The following is a 24,411-nucleotide window of genomic DNA, read 5'->3' on the forward strand; positions in this document are numbered from 1 at the left end:
TATGAAAATTATGGCTTCATTGCCATGGTCCTAAGTGTAAAATGAGTTGGAGATACAAGAACCTGTCTCCTTCAAAGAAATCGAGTCAACCAGACACCAGAGGTGAAAATATCAGGCAATGGGTTTTGGATTCCCACATCTTGTACTTTAAACTGCAATAGGAGAATGAACAGATTATAGGGGGAGCCTTGAGGAGCGTGGGTGCTGAATAGTCATTGTATTAGTAGACCCATGTTTTGTAAGAGATAGAAGGTAATAACAGCAGAATATCCTGCTCTTGCTTTAATGAAATTTCCCCTTGTTGCTACTGCTGGACATTGAAGTAGGTTAATGGGGCACATTAAAAAAATTATCATGGAAGCTGGGAGCAGTGCCTTCTTGGATTATTGAAGCAGAGAGAAGGGGGTAGAATAATAAATAATGTCATAAAGAGTGAACACTATTTCAGAGAAGATGGAGATAGATAAAAAAATATAAAAGGTACCCCTTAATTTTAGAAACTTTTAAAGTTATAATTTAAAAAAATTAAGACTAGAATTTACTTTAGTTATATATGGGGAGATGGTTTCATAGTGAAATACGGGACCATTTGGTAGAGCTGGGGCAACCCACCATGGCCTGCAGAGGTTGTCCAGGCAGAGACCCCTTCTCCCGGAGGGGACAACTGATGAGGAAGAGCATGACCCAGCATCCGGGGCTCAGTGCTTCAGGTTAGCAATCATGTGAGTCCGGAATGGGCCCTAATGGTCACACTGCTCAGAAAAGCCAGAGGAAGGACAGTAGGGCTCTTTTGGACATTCGTGTTTCATCAGCTATGAGATGATCAGAAGGAGTTACTCCTTCCCAAATGGTCCTCAACCTCATTAGTGTGTCTTGCCTGCATTTTCACTGCATACCCTTGCATATAGAAAGTATAGAAGAGACAGGACTTTTTTCAATACCTGGTTTCATATTGACTTGAGGGGTCTTTCCTTGGTCACAGCTTTTGTGACATGAGTCTGAGCCACACTTTCTAACCCGTTCTCGTTCTTCCTGTCGGCTCATCTGCCTCCTCAGAAGTCATCAGTCACTTAGTGGGAATAAGAGAGAGGTAATAGAAGCAAGAGGAAAATGTAAAGGCAGCCACATGGATTCCAGTAATAAAAGTTCACCTTCAAAATGGAGACTAAAAAATAACTTTATAAACCTATGGAAATATACTAATGTTTTCATTCATGTATGAAAGTAAGCAAAGGTGATAAGGAGAAAGGTTTTCCCAATCGCATATTCTAAAGATGAAAGAAGGAAATGGAGGGAGGGAGGGAGGGAGGGAGGGAGGGAGGGAGGGAGGGAGGGAGGGAGGGAGGGAGGGAGGGAGGGAGGGAGCTTCTAACTGATGTTATTAAATATATGTCCTTCTAATTATTCTTAACATTTAAAACTATGAGGCCCTATCACATAAAGTGTATACATGAAAGACTTCCGAGTGAGTTGTAGCATATGTTAAAAGTATTTTATTGTAGTCATTCATTATTTCATTTATTCAACATATATTTATTGACTTTAATCAAAGTAAGAACCTTGTGATATGACCTACAAATAGGAAAACCGGATCCAGCGAGGGAGAATAACAGGCGCGTGATGTAGATCCGGTGCCGGGTGGGACAGGCGCTGGTTAGGGTGTTCAGTTCTTCCCTGAGGACGTGACTTTAAACTGAGGCCCAGACGAGGAGAGAACTCGGCCAGGATGGAAGGGGTGTGGAGAGGACAGAATTCAGGTGAAGGAGACAGCATTTTCAGTAAACCATGTTGAAGAGCATGAGAGATGTTCCTAATAGCACTTTGGTTTTCCATTGGTTTTCGACCACCTGTGAAAGGCTGTACTTTTGTTTGGTGATGATACTATTTGTAGCTTGTTTTAGGAGAGGAAGTGCACATGGAGCCAGGGCCTGTTGGATAATGACTTGTGAACTCAACTCTGTAAAAGTTCAGCAAAATGTTTAACTTGAGGGTGATTTCTTAGTCTTCATTAGTGGCTTTATTGAACTTTTTGATAAGAAAAAAAGGGGGAAATAGAAACATACAGGTGTTTATTTTTGAAAATATGAGATAATATTTGTACCACAAGGTCAATGGCTTAAGAAGCTGAATACTTCAGGAATTGCATCATTTTGTTTTAATTTAGATTTTCCCCCCTGAGATTTTAGTTTCCCCAAAGTACAGGACTTTTTGAAGATATTTAAACAATCAATTAGTCAATTAAAATAGTATGTCCTTCCTTAAGTAGGGCACATTTCTGCAGCTATTTAATTTGTTAGGTTTATACTAAATCATATATCTCAATAAAACACTGAAAGGAGTTGTTACTGCATTACAATTCACTGTTTAGAAGTTAGTGCTAATTCTAAGTTTCTAATGTAAGCAGGTGTCTTAGGGTCTTTTTAAGCCATCTGGAGTGTGGTTTATAAACACTGTATATTCTCAAGACTTTTTATTAAATAATATGAATATATGGCATTCCTATTTATGAATATATGCCACACCACATTCATAAGTAATAACTGAGGCTTCAGATGAGCTTGGTTCTAGGAAGATGGGATGGTGTGCCATACTGTGGATTGTGTGCAAGTTCCTTGACACTTAATTTCTATATGGGATATAAATTATCTGTATGTCCCACTTATCAGGTATGCACAGCACCCTGTCAGTCTGTTCTTGGGCCTCTGTGAAGTAAGTGTACTCTGTAGGGCAGAAACACAAACATAGGACCAGAACATGGAGAGGGTCAGCTTTGTATCGAATGTGTTTTCAGGCAGATTGTTCACCTCTCTGGAGGTGATTATATCATTGGGGAATATTAGTTTTCTATTTACCTAGGTTTGTTTTCTTCCTGCGAGGCAGTAGCTCCATCTTGCCCAACTCCAGGCACGTTCCAATGGAAGACTGTGGAGTTGTATGTATAGCAGCCTTGGGCTGCAACTGCACATAGTATTTGAGCAGGAGCTGGAGTTGTATCTCATGAACTCTTCTTGCCAAATATGTGTTCTTGGGCAAGTCATTTACCAGTGTCCTAGTCTGTAAATCAAGAATGATCAGAGTTCTGGTGGTGTGCTGGAGCCTGCTCATGGTGCCCATCAGAGCCAATGTGCATCTCTCTTCCAGTTCTGAGCTGTGTGAGTCCTGTGGGGAGCCTGAAAATCGGCAATGGTGGGCATATTTACACTACCAGCTAATAAGCAAAGCAAGTGCTCTTAAGGATAGGGGAAGGGGAAGCGCCCTGGAGGAAGGAGGTAGTTATCAGAGCTGCACTTATTTCCTACCTCATAGCGACTTGTGAAGGCAACTAAGGCAATACATGGGATATGCTTAGCACAGAAGGAAGGAACATAGGAAGTGCTCCATCCCTTTATTCTCCCCCTTCATTTCCTCTTTTTTCTTCCTGGACACATTTTCATGAGGCTTTTAGACCTATTCGCCATGCTTTGATTTATTGATTGTTGGAAGGCATTTGTTACTTTAATATAATTTCAAAACAGGAAAGCATGTGAATCACCTAGACAGGTTGCTGATTTTCTGAGGAAGAAAGAGTAGCACAGAAAGGTCAAGTGATTGATCCCAGCTGAAACTGCTAGTGGTGGCTCTAGACCAGGGGGCCAGTCTGAACAATGTTCTTACCGCCCTATGCCACGCCACCTGCCTATGCAAATGAAATTATTTAGTTGTACAAAAAAAAAATCATATTAACATAACTATAAGTAAATGAAAAAAGTTACCAATTCCCCAAAATAAAACCTTTTACTTGTAATCTGTATATACATATTTAAGTATACATAACAGTAGCATCCTTTTTATGTTCTACTTTTTTTTTTACTTATTGTCATATGTCTTGATTTAAATTGACTTTAAACATTTTATTAATGGAGGTATTTTTAGCTTTCAGAAAGAGTTCTTGCTTGAAGACAAAGAACAACTTACTACCTGCGAAAGAAGAATCAATGCTAAGCTTTTAACTGTACTTCCTAACGGTAAGACTTTTTCTAAATAGTTGACCAGTGTCCTGAGCATGTAATTATCATGTTACCTGGTTTTCTTTGAGAACTCTTTAACGTCCAGCGTATATTCTCCTTTGTATCCCTTCTGCCTCATCCAAGAGTTAACCTCAATTGAAGGACCTTTCTTCTTGCATTTTTGATCCTCACCTTTCTATGTGTTCTTTCCCTTGCTTTTTAGGCATCCTCAAGTTTTCACTGGAGGCTGAGTGGGGACGGTGTGAGCGAATTCCTAGAATCAACCTTACCTGGTTTCTCCTAGCTTTCATCATCTCCTAGGGCAGTGAGTTCTGCTCATATGCCCATTTCTTTTCCATTCACGCACCCCCTCCCTCCAGCCCCGGTGTTGTGGCATTTACACTCAGTATCTTGTAGTTCCCCACTGGGCTACACACCATGCCACGAGTGCAAACTGTCTCTTCACCATCTCTCTTCTTCCCTAAGAAGGCACTCACATCTGGTGAATTCATATTTTCATTGGTAAAGATGCACATACAGTAAAATACTTTCATGTGCTATCAGTTTCGGACCCCTAGTTTTGCCTGTAAGGTGATATGAACGTTACCTGATCTTTGTCTCTACCCACTGTAACGTTAACACGGGGTAGTACCAGCTCACAAACTGTCTTTATCCCAAATGAGCTGTGTAACCCTTACTTCAGAAGAAACAGGTTTGGTACAAGGTCAGATTACTTTTCTACTTTGAGGAAAAAAAAAAAACAAAAACACACAAGATCAAGCCCAAAAGAAATTAGACCAGAAAAAAAAAATTTCAATAGAAACTAAAAGTTTAAAAGGGCCACTGACAAATTGAGGTATATCCTAAGGAATCAAATGGGTGATATGCCTAGACATAGTTTGGTAAAGATGGATATTTGAAGGACCCAGGGATTTGGCCTGGTAGAGAACACTTAAACAAGCCATTTTGTCAAATACTTACAAAACTGTCAACTGAAATATAGGCTTATTCTATGTTGTTCCAGAGGCCCAAAATAAGAATAATGTATAGAATTACAAGGAGGTAGGTGATACTTCATATGAGAAGGAAAATTCTGGTAATTCATAGAACTAAGAGTGAAATGGCTCCATTGTGATCTCATCAGCTCTCCTCATTAAATGTACAAGGAAGGTCATATGGCCATGTACTCAGGTAGGACAGAGGCTGTGGAGGATTGCTACTTGGATGGGTGCATGGCCCAGGTGTGGAATGGAAGGGTCTTTGCAATACTAAGACTTTATGAAAGACAGAGAAACTCTATTTAATCTGAGCCAGATTTAAAATCTATGAAGGTGATCAGAACAAAGTAGAAGAATGAACAGATTGATTTTAGAAATAGTTTAGAAGATTTGACTTATTAGGCAAAGTTCTATAGCACAAGTTTCTACCAGTACGAAGGACACTCTTCCTCTCTACCCTAGTTCTTTTTTTTAAATGCCGTAGACAATTTTATGATTAGAAAAATTAAAGCAATATGAGATGCTAAGTTTCTAAAGGTACAACAACTTGTAACTTTATATATAATAAAATTTAAAAACAGAGGCTTATTAACCAGTTCTATTAGAAATTTTATCACAATTGGTTGTAAAAACACATCAAAGATTTTTATTTCTAAATTAACGATCTCTAAAAGATGCTTAGAAGGTACCAGAGCCCTGCCTCCCTGGATTTCACCTGAATTCCCATAGTCGTTTTTCACAACCTTTATGATGCGGACAGGCATGTTAGGAAAGACCCATGTGTTACAGGAAAGTTTTTCATTTCTCCACCTTAACAGATATGTTACTGATTCTAACAGCTCTTGGCAATATAATGTTAAAAATAGAAATTGATCATGACTTTTAATGGCAGAGTTTTATGTTTGTTTAGAAGTTTCTTTCTCTTCATTTAGTGAGGGACTTTTGCTCCTGTGAAATGAGCATTAAGTTGATCATTGATTTTTCCCCTCAGGGTCTTCCTTTAACTGTATGTCACCAACAGGTAATCAAGGGATTAGAAACCTTTACCTATGTGAAGATTATAATATTAAAATAGATTTTTCATTTAGAAATTATGAAGTGGACCAGATATATTACTCTACTTTTTTAACAGCTTTATTGAGATATATTTTATATACCATTCATTCCTTCCATTTAAAGGAGACAATTTCAGTGGCACTCATAAGGTTGTACATCCATCCCCACAGTCAATTTTAAAGCATTTTCATCACCAAAAAGAGAAACCTTACGTTTCTTAGCCATCACCCCTCCTGCTTATCCCTCTAATTTTGTAATTGCTTATTTTATAAGCTGCTTGTCTTTGCATTTGTGGCTTTCATCCAAGTGTAAGGCTGACGTGCTTCCTCCTGGAGAGAGGAAGGTCAGTCTTCAGAATATTCTGAATCTGGCCTGTGCTCTTCACTGTCAAATGCAGGGTGAGGGAGATGTGTTCTTGGCAGTCCCCCGCCACTTAAGTTGTTTTGGAAGATTCTATGTACTCAGGTTTGGAACCGAACTCAGCAATAACTATACCAGAAAGCCTGTTTCTTAGAGCTAATGGAAGAAATTATGTTTCCTAAGAAAAGCACCTGGCAGACCTGAATATTGGTATTAAATACTATTACAAAGCAAACTAGGCAGTTAAATAATTAAATAAAGTATAGCCCTGATGTCAAATCTCCTTAAATTGTCCTAGTTGGAAAATAACTGACAAATTCCCACCAGAAATTACTAAAAATATAGACTTATAGACTACATATTGCTCAATCAAGGGCAGCAGACTAAAAAGTAGATATAATAAAGGAATAATTTAGTACATGTCAAAGTCTTAATGTCTTTGAAAGCAAAGTAGAAAATTTATTACAATAGAAGTTAGATCAGCTGTGCTTGTTTATATCTGGATTACTATTAATCACTTTACCATTTCCTGAACCATTTATGAATTATATACATTATGACACAGTATACAATCAATTGAATTATGGCTGTGTGATCTAATATAAAAACATTCTTATTCCCTGTTATTAGGAAATAGACAATGAAGAATTTAGAAATAGAGGGCATCATGCTGCAACTTACTCCTAAATGGTTCATAAAAATTAATATGTAAATATGTATGCATGTGTTTTTATACACATACAAATATGAAGAGAGAAAAAAGGATACAAATAAACTAAATGTAGTAAAATGTTAACACATTATGAAGGATGTCTCTTAACTTTTCTGTAAATCTGAAATTATACAAAAATTTTAATCCTCACTTGAGGATATGTTTTTATTAATTTTTAGAGAGAGAGGAAGGGGGAGAGAGAGAAACATTGATTAATCAGTTGCCTCTCATACGCACTCTGACCAGGAATCTAACCCAAAACCTAGGTATGTGCCCTGACCAAGAATCAAACCCACAACCTTTTGGTGTATGAGATGATGCTCCAACCACCTGAGTCACCCAGCCAGGGCTGAAAATTTTAAAAGAAAGAAAACAGTCCAGACAGTTCACAGGGGAGCTTTCTAATTCTTTAAGTTGTAGGGTTAGATAGTTTATTAAAAAATTTTCTTGCTTTTTGAGGTAGACCTGTAGTGCTATGAACTTCCCTCTCAGAACTGCTTTCTCTGTGTCCCATAGATTTTGGGGTGTTGTGTATTCATTTTCATTTGTTCAGGGCTTTTGTTTGCTGGGAGTTTTTTGATTACTGCTTCGATTTCATCAGTTGTTATTAGCCTATTCAGGTTTTTCTGATTCTTCCTGATTCAGTTTTATATAATCTCACCCATATGTGAAATCTAATAAGCAAAATAGACCGAGGAACAAAATAGATCCAGAGACAAAGAATCGTGGAACAGACTGATGAATCTCAGTGGGAAGGCAGGGGTGGGGGAGTGAGTGGGGAGAGATTAATCAAAGAACTTACAGGCAGATATGCATAACCCCTGGACACAGGCAATAGTGTGGTGAAGGCTTAGGGAGGGGACTGCAGGGAGGAGGGATCAATGGGGAAAAAAGGGGGATATCTGTAATACTTTCAACAATAGAGGTAAATTAACTTATAAATAAATGAATGCATGAATGAATGAATGAATGCATGAAAGAAAGAAAGAGAAAGAAAGAAAGAAAGAAAGAAAGAAAGAAAGAAAGAAAGAAAGAAAGAAAGAAAGAAAGAAAGAAAGAAAGAAAGAAAGAAAGCAAGCTAACTTCTTTTGGTAGACCATAAACAATAATAAGCTGTGATCAAGACTATTAATCTGAAGATAGCTGTGGTAGAACTGTAAGTAGTATCTATAAATGAAACAGTGAATTGACAACAATAGATTTCTACAGCAAGGGGAACTTTTATGGTTTCTTAGTGTTAGCTTTTATTTTCAGTGCATATGATAACCTTACCAAGTTTTAGTGAGAGGACCTAATAAGGAAAACAAGTGCCCATATGAGGTGTTTTCTTTCCTAGAAAGGCATGAAAAAAGTACACACATGTCAGCAATTCAAATAAAGCATCATTCTCTTTTATAAACCTAAGGTCTTTTTTCATGAGATAGGTATACTAGAATAATTATATTACATGTTGTTTTACTGATTTTACTTTTAAAATATAGACTTGGGGAAAGGAAGTCAAACTCAAGATGCCTATTTTTTTTGGTCTTTTACATCATTTCTTTTTTTAAAAATAATACTTTATTAAATTTATTGGGGTGGCAATGGTTAATATGAACATATAGGTTTCAGGTGTGGGTTTCTATGTTATAAGATCTGTATATTGCTCTGTGTGCTCACCACCCAAAGTCATATCTTTGCCTGTCACCATATATTAAGATCCCCCTCACCCTCCACTCCCCCACCCCTTCCCTCTGGCAGCCACCACCCACAATGCTATTTGTGTCCACAAGTTAGTGTTATATCCCACATATGAGTGAAGTCATATGGTTCTTAGCTTTTCCTGACTGACTTATCTCACTTAGCATAATATTCTCAAGGTCCACCCATGTTGTTATAAATGGCAGTGTTTCATCCTTTCTTATGGCTGAGTAGTATTCCATTGTATGCATATAGCACATCTTCTTTATCCAGTCCTCCATTGCAGGACACTTTGTTTGTTTCCATGTCTTGGCCACCATGAATAATGCTGCAATGAACACAGGGGTGATATATCTTTGTGAATACATGTTTTTGAGTTTTTCAGGTATATACCCAGGAGAGGGATTTCTGGGTTATATGGTAGCTCTATTCTTAATTTTTTGAGGAATCTCCAGACTGCTTCCCATAGTGGTTCCACATCATTTCTTTCTCCTCTAATCTTGTGTCTATAGGAATGAGGCAAATCTTGATAATTAAAAATATATTTGTAAGAAAGAATAGACTGAGAGGTGATTATTTGCTGGAGAAATTTTTTATTTTATTTTTCTAAAGTATTCACTGTAGTTTTTCACTAAGAATCAATAAGCTCACCGATACATTTAAAGTAGTTTGATTTATGACCTCACTGCAGTATGTGATCAGGAAGGACTAGAAGGTTTTAGGCTTGAAATCTTTTTGAGTTTGAATCTAGGCTTGACTCAAAAGGGTTCAGTGATGGGCTAGTGGTGTCTATCATTGGCGTACTCTAGGGCATAATCTCAGGAACAGATTGCCCATTGGAAGTCTCTGTGTTGGCATCAGTGGTTCTCAATCCAGGACAGTACCATTTCAAGGGGGGCTTTGCAAACACATGGGAATGGGAACATTTTTGTGTCACAGAAACTGGGGATGATTTGGCATTTAGTAAGAGAGCCAAGGCTACTCAACTTCATGCAGTGCAAGGCTTACAACAAAGAAATTGCCCATTCAAAAGACCATGAGAGCCCCTGTAGTGATCTGTGATCTATTCCAGAGCCAGCCTTCTGTGAGTCTGGGACCCTGATGAGATACATCTGTATGTCTGCTAAATGCTATCCTGAGACTTTTTATACCCAGCAGTGAATGGCTAACAGGAGACCATATTCACTGGTGGGTTGCCCAGCCTGTTTTGTTCAGAAAGCACAGAGATCCCAATGGATCATAAGATAATTTGGCTTACACGCCCTGTCCCTTTCTTTCTTTTCACTGCCTCAGGCTTCTTGAGGTTCAGCTTCTGTGATGAACTATATTCTGACCATCATTCAGCTTCTTATATTATCTTAGTCCTTACAGAATACTGAAACAGGTCAGTAATGGCAGTAGGAAAAGTATAGTTTTGTTGTGGGTGGGACATTTGCATAGTCTCACAATTAGTAGATCTTTCCTTCTAGAATATGAGGAAAAAGAATGCTGGGAAGCAACTTATTGCTTAGCTTTTTCACTGTGCTGCTGATGTTACTTTTTTTCTTTAGTTGTATAATTTTTATAGAAAAATTAAAAATTTAATGACATGAAAGTGATTTTCACAGTCTTAAATTAGGAAAATAATCGTATGTCTTAACTTTTCCCAATGGAAGTTATATGCCACTCTGTGTGTATTATAGTAATATCTTATCCTTACTCTGTCATACTCATTTCAACTGCTATAACAAAATAGCATAAACCAGGTAGCCTATAAATAGCAAAATTTTATTCCTCACTTTTTCAGAGGCTGGAAGTCCAGATCAGGATGCCAGCATGGTCAAGTTCTGTTGAGGGCCCTCTTCTGGGTTGTAGACAGCCTACTTTTGGTGGAAGGGGGGAGAGGGAGGTCTGTGGGGTCTCTTTTATAAGGGCACTAATTCTAATCATGAGTCTAGAGCCTAATAACTTCCCAAAGGTCCCACCGCCTAATTCTATCACTTTGGGGATCAGGATTTCAACATATGAATTGGGGGGGGGTGGGGGTGGCATAAGCATTCAACCACACATACTTAGTTGAAATAATTTGGGGGAAGAAAAGGTGAGTGTTATATATATGTCATTATGCTACTCGGGACCCTATAACTGTACTCCATTTCTCAGTTATGGTTTTGAGGCATGGGCTTAAGGCATACCTTTCAGAGCACTTGGAATTTGGTTTCAATAGTTTCTTGAACAATCTTCTAAAAAATACAATTCCATTCTCCACTTTGGAAATTTAAATAAATAATTTATACTCTTTGGCTTAAGTCATCCTTGAAAATATTTACAAAATATGTACTACCAGCCATTAAAGTTTTATCACGATAATCTCACTAGTGCTAATTTGTTAACTGGGAAGCTATTATTAGCTAAGCTTCCCCAAAGGCAGCAGAGTAGATGCACCATTATCATTATATATACCATGTCTTCTAAATTGGAACATATTTGACATCGCAGGGCAAGCACACATCTGCCTCTAGCTACTCTGGTTCCTGGGAAGGCCAAGTGAAAGAGAAACTCTTTTGAAGCTAACAATCTTTTTTTAAAAAAATATATCTTTATTGATTTCAGAGAGAGGAAAGGAGAGGGAGAGAGAGAGACAGAAACGTCAATGATGAGAAAGTCATTGATAGAGCCCGCAACCTGGGCATGTGCCCTGACCGGGAATCGAACCTCCATCGCCTGGATCCTAAGCCTATGCTTAACCGCTGAGCCACGCCTGGCCAGGCTGAAGCTAACAATCTCAACAGAAGTCAACTTAACTTAAATTTTAAGATGGTTATCACTTAAAAATAAATTAAAAACAAAAGTCAGCCTAGCCCAGCCAGCATGGCTCAGTGGTTGAGCATGACCTATGAACCAGGTGTTCATGGTTCAATCCCCAGTCAGGGTACATGCACGGGTTTCAGGCTCCATCCCCTATAGGGGATGTGCAGGAGGTATCTGACCAATGACTCTCACCATTGATGTGTCTATTTCTCTCTGACCTCTCTCTTCCTCTCTGAAATCAATATATATATATATACACACACACACACACACACATATGTATATATATATGTATATATATTTAAATATATATAGATTTAAAAGTCAACTTAACTTAAATTTTAAGGAGGGTATCATTTAAAAATAAATAAAAAACAAGGCTTGTATCTCTGAACACAATCAAAGGGCAGTGTAAAATTGTGTTTGTGCGTGTGCTTGCATGTGTGTATATGGTTTTGAAGTTACTAAAAATTACCACTTTGGGGGAAAAAACATAGAAATTGAAGCAGTTGAAAATTAACTCAACCTTTCATAACATTTGTGGGCCCTGGGGGCTGCTGTCAGTGACTCCTCTCTCCCACCCCTTCCTGGGTCTTCAATAGGAGCCACTCAGATGAGCCCTCATGAATTCCTGTGATTGAGGAGGAGGCCAGAAGAGAGACCTTTATTCTCCACAAAATTGGGCCATTTCTCCAAAGAAACAATTATTTGGCATCTTAGTAATATCCTTGTAGTCAGTATCACGTGAGATCCTTCCAACATCAGTAGAACAATCATTGGGTCATCCAGTGTTGCTAGGAAAATTACAGTGATTAATTTATCCATCATGTACCTAAATTATACCAACGAAACACATGTTAACATTTCCTTCCGGTGAAAGCCAATGGGAGATGCTGAGAAACTGTGTTAATGTACATGCTATGTCGGGTATTGCTAGAAACACAATTAGGTAGTTACAGATGTTTACAGGTTAAATGATAGGGTGAAATAGCAGCACTGTGTCCTGGCTATTATAGTTCGCTGATGGGTATGTGGGGGGCTTAGTATTAGTCTTTACTGTTGCAAATGTCAATGAAAATCTGAAAATATTTCCTAAATCTAGTAAAAGTAAAAAATAGTTACTGAGATTTCTGCTTGCTATAGAGATCTTACTGGTTAGGCCTCCCCTGATTCCCCTGGATGAAATACAACTTGCTCTTATCACTTTGACCCTTACTCTCATGGTTTTATTTCTTAGCCCATCCTGTGGTGTGCATGCATGTACACACCTCTCATTTGGCACCTTACTTCCTCACTAGAAGACAGCCTCTAGGAAAGCAGGAACTGTCAGTTTTGTGAGTCACTGTTACATAGCGAGCCAAGATCAAAAATAGGAGTTCAATAAATCTATGTTGCACAAATGAGTAAAATGAATGGATGACTAGTAAATGCTGGAGTACCTTTTTATTCTTTTATTTTGTTTTAGTTGCAGAATTAAGAAAAATCTTTGAACCAAAGAGGACAGACTTTTTAGAAATGAAAAGGTAAGTTATATATTGTATGTAATTTGCAATAGAAGAGCTTGGCAAAACGGTTTTCAGTTCTCCCTTAGAATTGATTTCTATTGCTTACTTTTTGGTGTCTTGCACAGAAAAGAAAGAATCGCCAGGCGCTTAGAAGGAATTGAAACGGACACCCAGCCCATCCTCTTGCAGAGTTGCACAGGACTAGTGACTCACCGGCTGTTGGAGGAAGACACACCCAGATACATGCGAGCCACAGACCCGGCCAGCCCCCACATCGGTGAGCATCCCTGGCGGCCTTCATCAGGCAGGCTGCTTGAGCATAGCCCTTTTATCTAAAGGTATTGGAAATGGAGATATTCCACAAAAGTGAATTGTGTAGATGTAGTTATTTATTATTACACACATTTGTTAAAAGCTTTAGCAACACATTTATGTCAGCTCTGTCCTCCTCACAGGAGTGGTCTTCCATATCGCAACAGTGGCAGGCACACTGTAAGGTAATTGATGACTAGTCATTTCTCTCCCTGACCTGGGACCCCTCAAGAGAAAGGACTGTGTCTCTCTCTTCGCACTCTCCGGGCCCTGGCACAGGAGCTGCCTGCTGTCAGATGTCCTCAGTAAAATTTGTTTGGTAAATGACTAAATGAGATGTATTTAAGCAGAATGCCCATGTAACTAGCACAAGGCACAGCTGCTCTTAGGAAGGAATGTTAGGTCAAAGCTGGACCTTGAATAATTAGGGTTCTCACTCTGTGTTTGTATAACAAACATTCTATTTAAATTATTTTAATATATGTAATTTTACATGTATTGCATATATATTTCATATTGACCAGTATGTCAGACATGACTTAGCTTTTCCTTAATGACTCACTCATTGCTGGGAGCATCAGATATTCATCTTGACCTTGGGAGAGGGTGACACATTCAAGGCTATTCTTTCCACCCCCATCCCTAGTTCTGCAGCTCCGTGATGCTGCTTTATGTAGCCAGTATTTTCTAGTTTTTCCCTCAGAAAGGGCTGTTGATCTCCTTGCATGTTGTTAATGGTTTGCTTATCTCTACAGCTTCTGATCTTTTATGACAAGAAAACTAGAGAACTAAGATTTTTAAAACTTACATACATGAACAATCAAAAATAGACAGAGTACTAAGTTTGTAGCCAGAAATAAACCCTAGTGTATATAAAATGTTAATTTATGTATTATATAATCACTTAAGTATCACTCAATGAGAAAAGAGTTATTTAATAAAATGGTCTTGGAAAAATGGGTTGTTGTGGAGTGGGAGAAGAAACATATTTCTCTTCCACTTCACACTGAATACAAAAGTAAGTTTCAATTAATTACATGATTAATTTTAATAAAATTAAAAACATGAAAATATAGGTGAATACATAATTCAAGTTGAATTGAAAAGAACTTTCACAACACAGAAATAGCTGTTGAAATCATAAATGACCGGGTCAATTGACTTAACTACATAATAATTAACATCTGTACTCCAAAGAAAATCTTATAGGTAGACTTCGCAAGACAATTAAGCAAATTCCAAAATATTTATAAGATAAAGACTCATATTTCTCCTATAAACATTTATACAACCCAATAAAAATGACACTATGAATTAATAGAATATAGAGCAATAAGCTTGACCAAATATTTCAGAGAAGAGAAAGATAATATAAATAGCTAGTAAATAATAGAAAAATTCACTTATTCTCTTTTTCTAGTAATCAGAAGAAATTTTTAAAATTAGCACTCAATATTTACAAGAGGAGAGCATATAGTGCAGATTTAAGTGCAAATTAATGCAGATTTTGTAGAAATTAATTTGACAGGCTAGCATATGTCTTAAAGTGATGTGCCTCCTGATAAAGCAATTTCACAAGTCTGTTGTGATAGTAATCAGGAAACTCAAACTGATTAAAAGTTAGAAACAACTTAAATACCCAGTCATAGGGAAAGGGTTAAATTAATGACGGTTTCCTGTTGGACAGAATATTACGAAGCCTTAAAAGAATGATGTCTTCAAAATAAGATTTCCAAATACAGGAAAATGTTTTATATAGAACATGAATGTTATATAAAGCAAATTATTTTATATAGAAAAAATAAATCAATGGTATAAAAGGCTAGAAGGACTATATAGAAAATTTGGTAAATTATTAATTTATTTATTATTGATTATTATAAATTAACTATTACGGGTGATTTGGGTTTTGACCTTCCTATGTTTTCATGGTAGACATTTTCTATATCAAGCTTGTGTGCTATAATTGGAAAAATCCACTTCTGTTTTAAAAAACACACACAACACCAACCTGGTGCATATTGGCATGGGCCATTTATTGTTACAGTTACTCTCAGATCCTATGAAACCACAATTCCTCACTTGTCAGATTACAGCAGTTCAAATATCTGTAATTTTTTTCTAGAGGGCTTTGAACTCATCCTCTGGCCTCACACATGAAATATTAAACTCAAAAACAAAAGCAGTAAATCAGTAAGGGAAAATAAGCTCTGGGCAAGGACTGAAGAGTGCTCAGGAGTGAGGGACTGAGCTTTAGTTCAACCCATGCTTTACATGGCTTACGGAGCCCATAAAACATTCCCAGCCTTTGTGTAGTTCACTGCAGATCTCAAACCTCCAGCATCTCAGGTAAACCATTTAGCTGACTAGTCCTTCACAGCCTGCGCAGTCAAGTGTGCATTATGTACAGAGCACAGAGTATAGTAAATATGTCTTTACTTAAATCTATATTTATTATCCATGTGATCTTCTTATAGGCCGATCAAATGAAGAGGAAGAAACTGCTGATTCTTCTTTAGAAAAACAAACTCGACCTAAACACTGTACAGAAACTTCAGGTGTCCATGGTGACTCATCCTATAGTTCAGGTATGGACACCCAGGGTCTTGAATCCAAAGCTGAGAGGATCGCAAGGTATAAAGCAGAGAGGAGACGGCAACTGGCAGAAAAGTATGGACTAACTCTGGATTCTGAAGCAGACTCTGAACCTTTATCTCGATTTACGAAGTCCAGGAGGGAGCCAGATGCTGTTGAGAAAAGGGGAGGAAAAAGTGACAGGTCGGCTGAGTCAAGCAAAGATTTCAGTTCTCTGTACTCCAGAACTGAGATGTCAGGGCTCAGGACCTGCGTGGCTGAATCCCAGGACTATGCCCTCCACGCCAGGGATGGTGTTTCCAACACGGAGGTGCTGCTCAACATGGAAAACCAAAGACGAGGTCAAGAGCCAAGTGCCATTGGGCAGCAGGTCCGAGACCTGCCCCCCACAGTTGAGAGTTCCTCATCCTTCCCATTTTCCGGGCAAGACTGCTCCTTCAGTGAAGTGCCAAGGTCCCCAAAGCAAATGCACAGCGTGCCCCTCTCCTCAGCTGGGCAGCCAGCTTCCCCAAGCCACTCTGGTGACCCACCACTTCCTGCTGAGGCTCGATCCAGGTAAGCATTCAGCCTGCACTGACCACTGTTAACGTGGAAGTGCCAATGTCTTCTCTGCCTCAAATATCTTAGAGTCTGGCTATTCTTGGTGTTCTGTGGAATCTGGGCTTACTGCACAAATAATATGATATATGAGTTTTTAATTCCACAATTGTTTGGCTATTTTTAAAAAAAATAAACTGAACAGGTGCCATGGGGACACTTTCATGGATGCCTTGTTTTAGGGCCCTTCTTTTTACTATTTCTAACCTACCTTTTCACAGTTGTCTTTTTTTTAATTTTTCTGTAATCATACCCAAGACTTTTGGTGACAGCTTTCGTTGTCATTTAAAGTCCCAAAGCAGAAGGACCACCAACAGCCAGTGGAAGGGTCTCAGTTTAGGGTATGCGGTATGACCGCAATATATACTAACTATAACTGTAACAAGTAGTCATGTGAGTATATCAATACACTAAGAAAACTGCTGCTTATAAGAATGCCTTATCAAAAAGATCAGCCATTAAGAGAAATCACTGTGTAATAAGATCAACCAAAGACAAAAACAGCTCTCATTTGGAAAAATCAGAAAAGGCATAGAATCAGAAAGTCAAATACCAGAAGAGACTATATGTTTTTGTCAAAATTAAATATTTAGATTTAAATTTAAAAAGTATGGTGACCATATTTAAAATGTAATTTACATAAACATCCTACTTTAAGGTTTGGGATAATTGTCTAGGTCAACTAGGTCTAAGTCAACACATAAGTGTATTTTTTAGCTCAAGCAAACATTAGCTTCACAGGTAAATTGAGGAGGGATGAGAGCCTAAGGTCAAACAAATTTATTCTGAAAGAAAAAAAAAAATGTTGAAAAATATTTCTGTTTATTTCACATTGGGATGGAACAGTAAATGTGATCATTTTTAAGTAGTGGTAATACATCTAGAACAGATCATTTTGATTTTTGAAGTTTATTGAGCCGAAGATCTGTCTTATTCACTTGATCATCCACACTAAAATATTTAGAGATATCAGCTTCTCAGATAATTAAATACTATAGATCCTGAGGTTGTATTTTGAGGACCTTTGTGCAGCCTTTGGACTTTACTTGATATTTTAGGGACTGTGACCTGTTGTCTTATGTTTTGAAAAGAAAGCCTGGTGTTTGGGAAATTTGCATTTCATAGTAAAAACAATGTTCTTGGCTTAATCTCTATCAAAGAAAATTCTTCATGTGCTCTTTGAGCGAGACAAAGTTACCTAACATTCCAATTTAGAAAGAAAGAGATTTACAATTACCTGGGTTAAAAAATAATGAGGAATCTAATTTCTGGTTGCCATGTTATGAAAGCTGTTTAAGCTGTTACCATAGTGTCTAGGTTAGTCATCTGGATCACATATAATAGATTCACAGTGATATTGTGAATCGTTATAATAATAAATAAAACTTGGTTGAGTATTTCAGGTAAAAAGATAGGATATTTAATAGTTTTATGTGAGTTAAAATCTTAATATTCAAAATATATAAATAAGTTAAAATCGTGAGTGATTTCTTTCTAGATTATTTGAAAAGTAATGTTACCTAGAAGTTTTGTAAGCCTAGTCTTAGCCCCTCACATTGCCTTCCCATGAAGAAAAAATTAAGAAATTGTAAAGGAGTTGTTGAGGAGGCACATGTTTTATTTTCTTAAACCATACAAGGCATACAATTCTATGTTTATAGGCAAAGAAACAAATCATTTCATTTATAGACAGGAAATATCGGAGCTATCTTTACATTTGAAATAATGGAAAATAATGTGTGACAAGTATGACATTAAAATAAAAATAATTAAGATTTATTTTGTAATGATTCTAGTCGTTCATCTTGTAAAGATGGACTTCAAAAGGATTAGCATTCTGCTAGATGTCCGCTCTCCAGTGCCAGGTAATTCAGGTGTCAGAAAGTCACTGTTGTCTGATTTCCATTTGTGGGAAAGATAAAAATACTTTGTGAACTAAAACACTAAACAAAGAAACTTTGGTTACCCAATAACCGTGAGTGAAAATAAGTTGTCATCCAATATGGAAATAGGTAACAGAAAAGTTTAAGAAGATTAAGGAATGACAAAAAGTGTCTACAAATAACAAAACAATTGAATAGCACATTTCATCATGGGTTTGCTCTATCATTGAAATAGAATGTTTTTCTCACTGCTATACTGTACTTATCACCTATCTCAGTAGTCAAGATTTTTGGCTATTAATCTCTGAATTAACTAATTTCCATTTAATCATTTTATTTTGTGCTTATTAGCATGAGGCTGTTTTTGTTTCATTGATTAAATATGAGCATATCACTCATGAACTACATGCGGTAACCTGAAAATGCAAATATGAGCCACATGTCAAATGCTCAGTTTTGTATGTACTCACATACACTGACACATGTACATGCAGAACAATCGTCAGCTCTTGTACTCCACTGTACTACTATTGTTTGTTTGTTTTATTTTTTGTTTTTTTGTTTGTTTTTAAGCTTTATAAACTCAATAACATTCTTTAGGGCATTGTTTAGCTGAGTAATAAATTTATTTTATAATTGTTTAATGTTCAGTTTATATGATAAAGAAGATATGTATTATATATGTACAAGGTGGTGCAAAAGTAAGCTTACAGTTGTTCGTATGAAAAATAATACAATAATTAATAAATAATGATATAAGAATAAACTGTATTTTACATACTGACAACTGTAAACCTACTCTTGCCCAACGCTGTATGTATATAGGTTACAGGATCTTTAGCTCAGAAATCCTGTTGGTTGCCTGGGAATCAGGGGAACACATTGTTAAGAACATACAGAGAGGGAAAGATGGCGGCACTGTGAGAAGCAGCAGAGCGCCCCCGCTCCCAGCCACAGAATTTATTTACTCCTAAAATCCTATGTAGCCAGCTTGGAAAAAACAGAGAAACAAACCTGAGTGGACGGAGTGCGAGTGGGGAGCATTGAAGAAACATCAGAGAGTCGGCATCCGTACAACAGCTTACATGACAAGGTTGGGGCTGAGACACGGTTGGCCAGCCTGAGAGGAGGGTCCTCCCAAGGACTGATCAACAACAATCTAGACCCAACCACAACAGGAGAACATAAAGAAACCACAAAAGTGACACCAACAAGAGGGACACGCCTAGAGGAAAGAGCTCAGAAGTATAAGGAAAACACCTCTGGGCTCCACTGGACCCACAAGACAAAATTCCATCCCACAAGACTGGGAGACAGCAAATATATCTAATATATAGATACAAACACTAAGACCTACCAAAAAGGGGAGACACAGAAACAACCCCCAAATTAAAGAAAAGGAAAAATCGCCAGAAAAAGACTTTGATGAGATTGAGTTAAGCAAATTATCAGACACAGAGTTCAGAGTATTGATTATGAAGATGTTCACGGAACTTAAGAAGACGCTAGATGATAAGATCGAGGACCTTAGTGAAAACATGAAAAAACAGATACATACCATAAACAAAACTCAGAGATGAAGAATGCTGTATCTGATATCAAGAATGCACTGGAAGGAATTAAAAGCAGGCTCAAAGAAGCAGAGGATAGAATAAGTGACTTAGAAGACAAGGCAGAAAAAATCACTCAATCAGAGCAGCAAAAAGAAAAAAACACTTAAAAAGCATGAAGACAGTCTAAAGGAGCTTTGAGACAACATGAAGTGAAACAACACTTGCATTATAGGAGTGCCAGAGGGGGAGGAAAGAGAGGAAGGGATAGAGAACTTGTTGGAGGAAATAATGACAGAAAACTTCCCTAAGCTGGCAAAGGAGAAAGCCACACAAGTTTAGGAAGCACAGAGCGTTCCAAACAAGAGGGACCCAAAGAGACCCACTCCAAGACACATCATAATTAAAATTGCAATGTCAAGGACAAAGAGAAAATATTAAGGGCTGCAAGAGAGAGAAAAGCAGTGACCTACAAGGGAACCCCCATAAGGCTGACAGCGGATTTCTCAACAGAAAATCTTCAGGCCAGAAGGGAGTGGCCTGAAGTTCTGAAAGTAATGAAAAGCAAGAACATGCAACCAAGATTGCTTTATCCAGCAAGGCTATCATTTAAAGTTGAAGGTGAAATAAAGAGCTTCCCAGACAAAAAAGAAGCTAAAGGAGTTCAGTACCACCAAACCATCATTGCAAGAAATGCTAAAAGGACTGCTTTAAGAAAAAGAAGAAATAATGAGAGAAAGGTACATCAGCATAAAGGGGGGAAATGGCATTAAATAAGTTTATATCAATAGTAACTATAAATGTAAATGGAATAAATGGTACAATCAAAAGACATAGGGTAGCTGAATGGATAAGTAAACAGGACCCAAATATATGCTGTCTACAAGAGACCCACCTGAGAGCAAAAGACTCACACAGGCTAAAAGTGAAGGAATAGAGTAAAATATTCCATGCAAATGGAAAGGAAAAGAAAGCTGGAGTAGCAATTCTTATTTCTGACTAAACAGACTTCAAAATAAAGACCATAACGAGAGACAAAGATGGTCACTACATATTACTAAAGGGATCAATCCAACAGGAGGAAATAACCCTTATAAACATTTATGCACCAAATATAGGAGAACCTAAATATATAAAAAATTTCTTGGAGGACTTTAAGGGGGAGATTGACAGCAACACAATCATAGTGGGGGACTTTAACACCCCACTGTCAGCATTGGACAGATCATCAAGACAAAAAAGCAACAAGGAAATATACACCTTAAACAACTCACTAGACCTAATGGAGTTAATTGACATTTACAGAACATTTTGCCCCAAAGCAGCAGAACACACATTCTTCTCAAGTGCACATGAGACATTCTCAAAAATAGACCACATGGTAGGGCAGAAGGCAAGTCTCTACAAATATAAGAAGATTGAAATTGTATCAAGCATCTTCTCGGATCATAATGCCATGAAACTAGAAATCAATCACTATAAAAAAACTCAAAAATATTCGAACATATGGAGGCTAAATAGCATGTTATTAAACAATGAATGGGTTACCAAGGAGATCAAGGAAGAAATCAAACACTTCATGGAAAGTAACGAAAATGAACAGACAACAACTCCAAATCTATGGGACATGGCGAAAGCAGTCCTGAGAGGAAAATTCATAGCATTACAGGCCTATCTCAAGAAACAAGAAAAAGATCTAATGAACCATCTAACACAACAACTAAAAGAACTAGAACGAGAACAGCAAGAAAAGCCCCGAGGAAGTAAAAGGAAGGAAATAATAAAAATCAGAGCAGAAATTAGTGACATAGAAACTAAAAAAACAATACAAAAAATCAAGGAAACCAAGAGCTGGTTCTTTGAAAAGATATAAGATTGATGCACCTTTAGCCAGACTCACTAAGAAACAAAGAGAGAGGACGCAAATAAATAAAATCAGAAATGAAAGCAGTATAACAACTGACCCAACAGAAATACAAAGGATTGTAAGAAAATATGAACAACTACATGCCAACAAATTGGACAACATGGGGGAAATGGACAAATTCCTAGAAGCATACAACCTTCCAAAGCTGAATCAAGAAGAGGCAGAAAACCTGAATAAGCCGATAACAACTAATGAAATTGAAACAGTAATAAAAAAAGCAGCAAACAAAAGTCCTGGACCAGATGGATTTACAGGTGAGTTTTACCAAACATACAAAGAAGAATTAACACCTATTCTATTCAAACTATTCCAGAAAATTCAAGAGGAGGGAAAACTCCCAAACTCTTTTTATGAGGCCAAGCATCATCCTAATCCCAAAACCAGATAAAGGTACTACAAAGAAGGAAAATTACAGGCCAATATCCCTGATGAACATAGATGCTAAAACCCTCACTAAAATAGTAGCAAACTGAATCCAGCAATACATTAAAAAGATCATACATCATGACCAAGTGGGATTTATTCTGGAGCTGTGAGGCTGGTACAATACCCACAAATCAGGAAATGTGATTCATAACATAGACAAAATGAAGGACAAAAATCATATGATCATATCAATAGATGCAGAAAAAGCATTCGACAAAATCCAGCACCCATTTCTGATAAAAATTCTCAGCAAAGTGGGAATAGAGGGAACATACTTCAACATAATAAAGGCCATATTTGACAGACCTACAGCCAACATCATGCTCAATGGGCAAAAACTAAAACCATTTCCATTAAAAACAAGAACAAGACAGGGATGTCCACTTTTACCACGTACTTTTACAACGTAGTACTGGAAGTCCTTGCCATAGCCATCAGACAGGAAGAAAACATAAAACGTATCCAAATTGGAAAGGAGGAAGTAAAACTATCATTATTTGCAGATGACATGATATTGTACATAGAAAACCCTAAAGACTCCATCAAAGTACTACTAGATTTGATAAACAAATTTGGCAAGGTGGCTGGATACAAAATCAACATCCGGAAATCAGTGGCATTCTTATACACCAACAATGAACTTTCAGAGAGAGAAACTAAAAAAGCAATACCATTGCAACTAAAAACATAAGATACCTAGGAATAAATTTAACCAAGGATGTAAAAGATCTGTACTCGGAAAGCTAAGTGACACTGAAAAAAGAAATAGAGGAAGCTTTAAACAAGTGGAAGAATATACCATGCTGATGAATTGGAAGAATTAATATCATTAAAATGTCTGTACTACCCAAGTAATTTATAAATTCAATGCAATTCCTATTAAAATACCAGCAGCATATTTCACAGACCTAGAACAAACATTTCAAAAATTTATATGGAACCAAAAAAGACCCCGAATAACTGCAGCCATCTTGGGAAAAAAGAACAGAGTGGGAGGGATCACATTACCAGACTTCAAACTATATTACAAAGCCACTATAATCAAAACGGCCTGGTATTGGTACAACAACAGACATATGGATTAATGGAACAGAACAGAGACCCCAGAAATAGATCCACACCATTATGGTCAGTTAATATTTGACAAAGGAGGGCAAGAGCATACAATGGAGTAAAGACAGTCTCTTCAATAAGTGGTGCTGGGAAAATTGGACAGATACATGCAAAAAAATGAAACTAGACCACCAACTTTCACCATACACAAAAATAAACTCAAAATGGATAAAAGACTTACATGTAAGTCATGAAACTATAAAAATCCTGGAAGAAAACACAGGCATTAAAGTCACAGAATCCAACGTAGTGGAATTTTCACTGATACATCTCCTAGGGCAAGAGAAACAAAAGAAAAAAAAAAACACGGGACTACATCAAACTGAAAAGCTTCTGCACAGCAAAAGAAAACGGCCTCAAAATACAAAGGAATCCCACAGTCTGGGGAAACATATTTGCCAAGGATGTATCTGATAAGGGGCTAATTTCCAAAGTGTACAAAGAACTCACATTACTCAGCAAGAAGAAGACAAACAACCCAATTAAGAAATGGGCAAAGTACCTGAATAGACACTTGTCCAAAGAGGACGTTCAGATGGCCAAGAGACACATGAGAAAATGCTCGACTTCGCTAATCATCAGAGAGATGCAAGTTAAAACCACAATGAGGTATCACTTCACACCTGTCAGAATGGCTACCATCAATAAATCAACAAAATACTTGTGCTGGCGAAGGTGTGGAGAAAGGGGAACCCTAGTACACTGCTGGTGGGAATGCAGACTGGTGCAGCCACTATGGAAAACAGTATGGAGGTTCCTCAAAAAATTAAAAACGGAGCTGCCTTTTGACCCAGTGATTCCACTCCTTGGAATGTATCCTAAGAATCCTGAAACACTAATCAGAAAGAATATATGTACCCCGATGTTCATAGCAGCACAGTTTACAATAGCTAAGATCTGGAAATAGCCCTAGTGCCCATC

At 37.5% G+C, this 24,411-nt stretch overlaps 1 protein-coding gene across 8 annotated transcripts in view; it reads left to right on the forward strand.

Moving 5' to 3' along the window:
- The window catches only part of SVIL (supervillin), a 238,304-nt gene that overhangs the window by 133,723 nt on the left and 80,170 nt on the right, over positions 1-24,411 (forward strand). For all 8 annotated transcript variants that reach the window (XM_087823810.1, XM_087823774.1, XM_087823777.1 and 5 more), the window contains 4 exons: positions 3,913-4,004; positions 13,048-13,105; positions 13,213-13,364; positions 15,877-16,549. In XM_087823810.1, the coding sequence (XP_087679936.1) occupies positions 3,913-4,004; positions 13,048-13,105; positions 13,213-13,364; positions 15,877-16,549 (975 nt within the window). The remainder of the gene's footprint in view (positions 1-3,912; positions 4,005-13,047; positions 13,106-13,212; positions 13,365-15,876; positions 16,550-24,411) is intronic.

This window comes from Miniopterus natalensis, chromosome 1 (assembly GCF_054644295.1).
Source record: "Miniopterus natalensis isolate mMinNat1 chromosome 1, mMinNat1.hap1, whole genome shotgun sequence".
Taxonomy (NCBI): Eukaryota; Metazoa; Chordata; class Mammalia; order Chiroptera; family Miniopteridae; genus Miniopterus; species Miniopterus natalensis.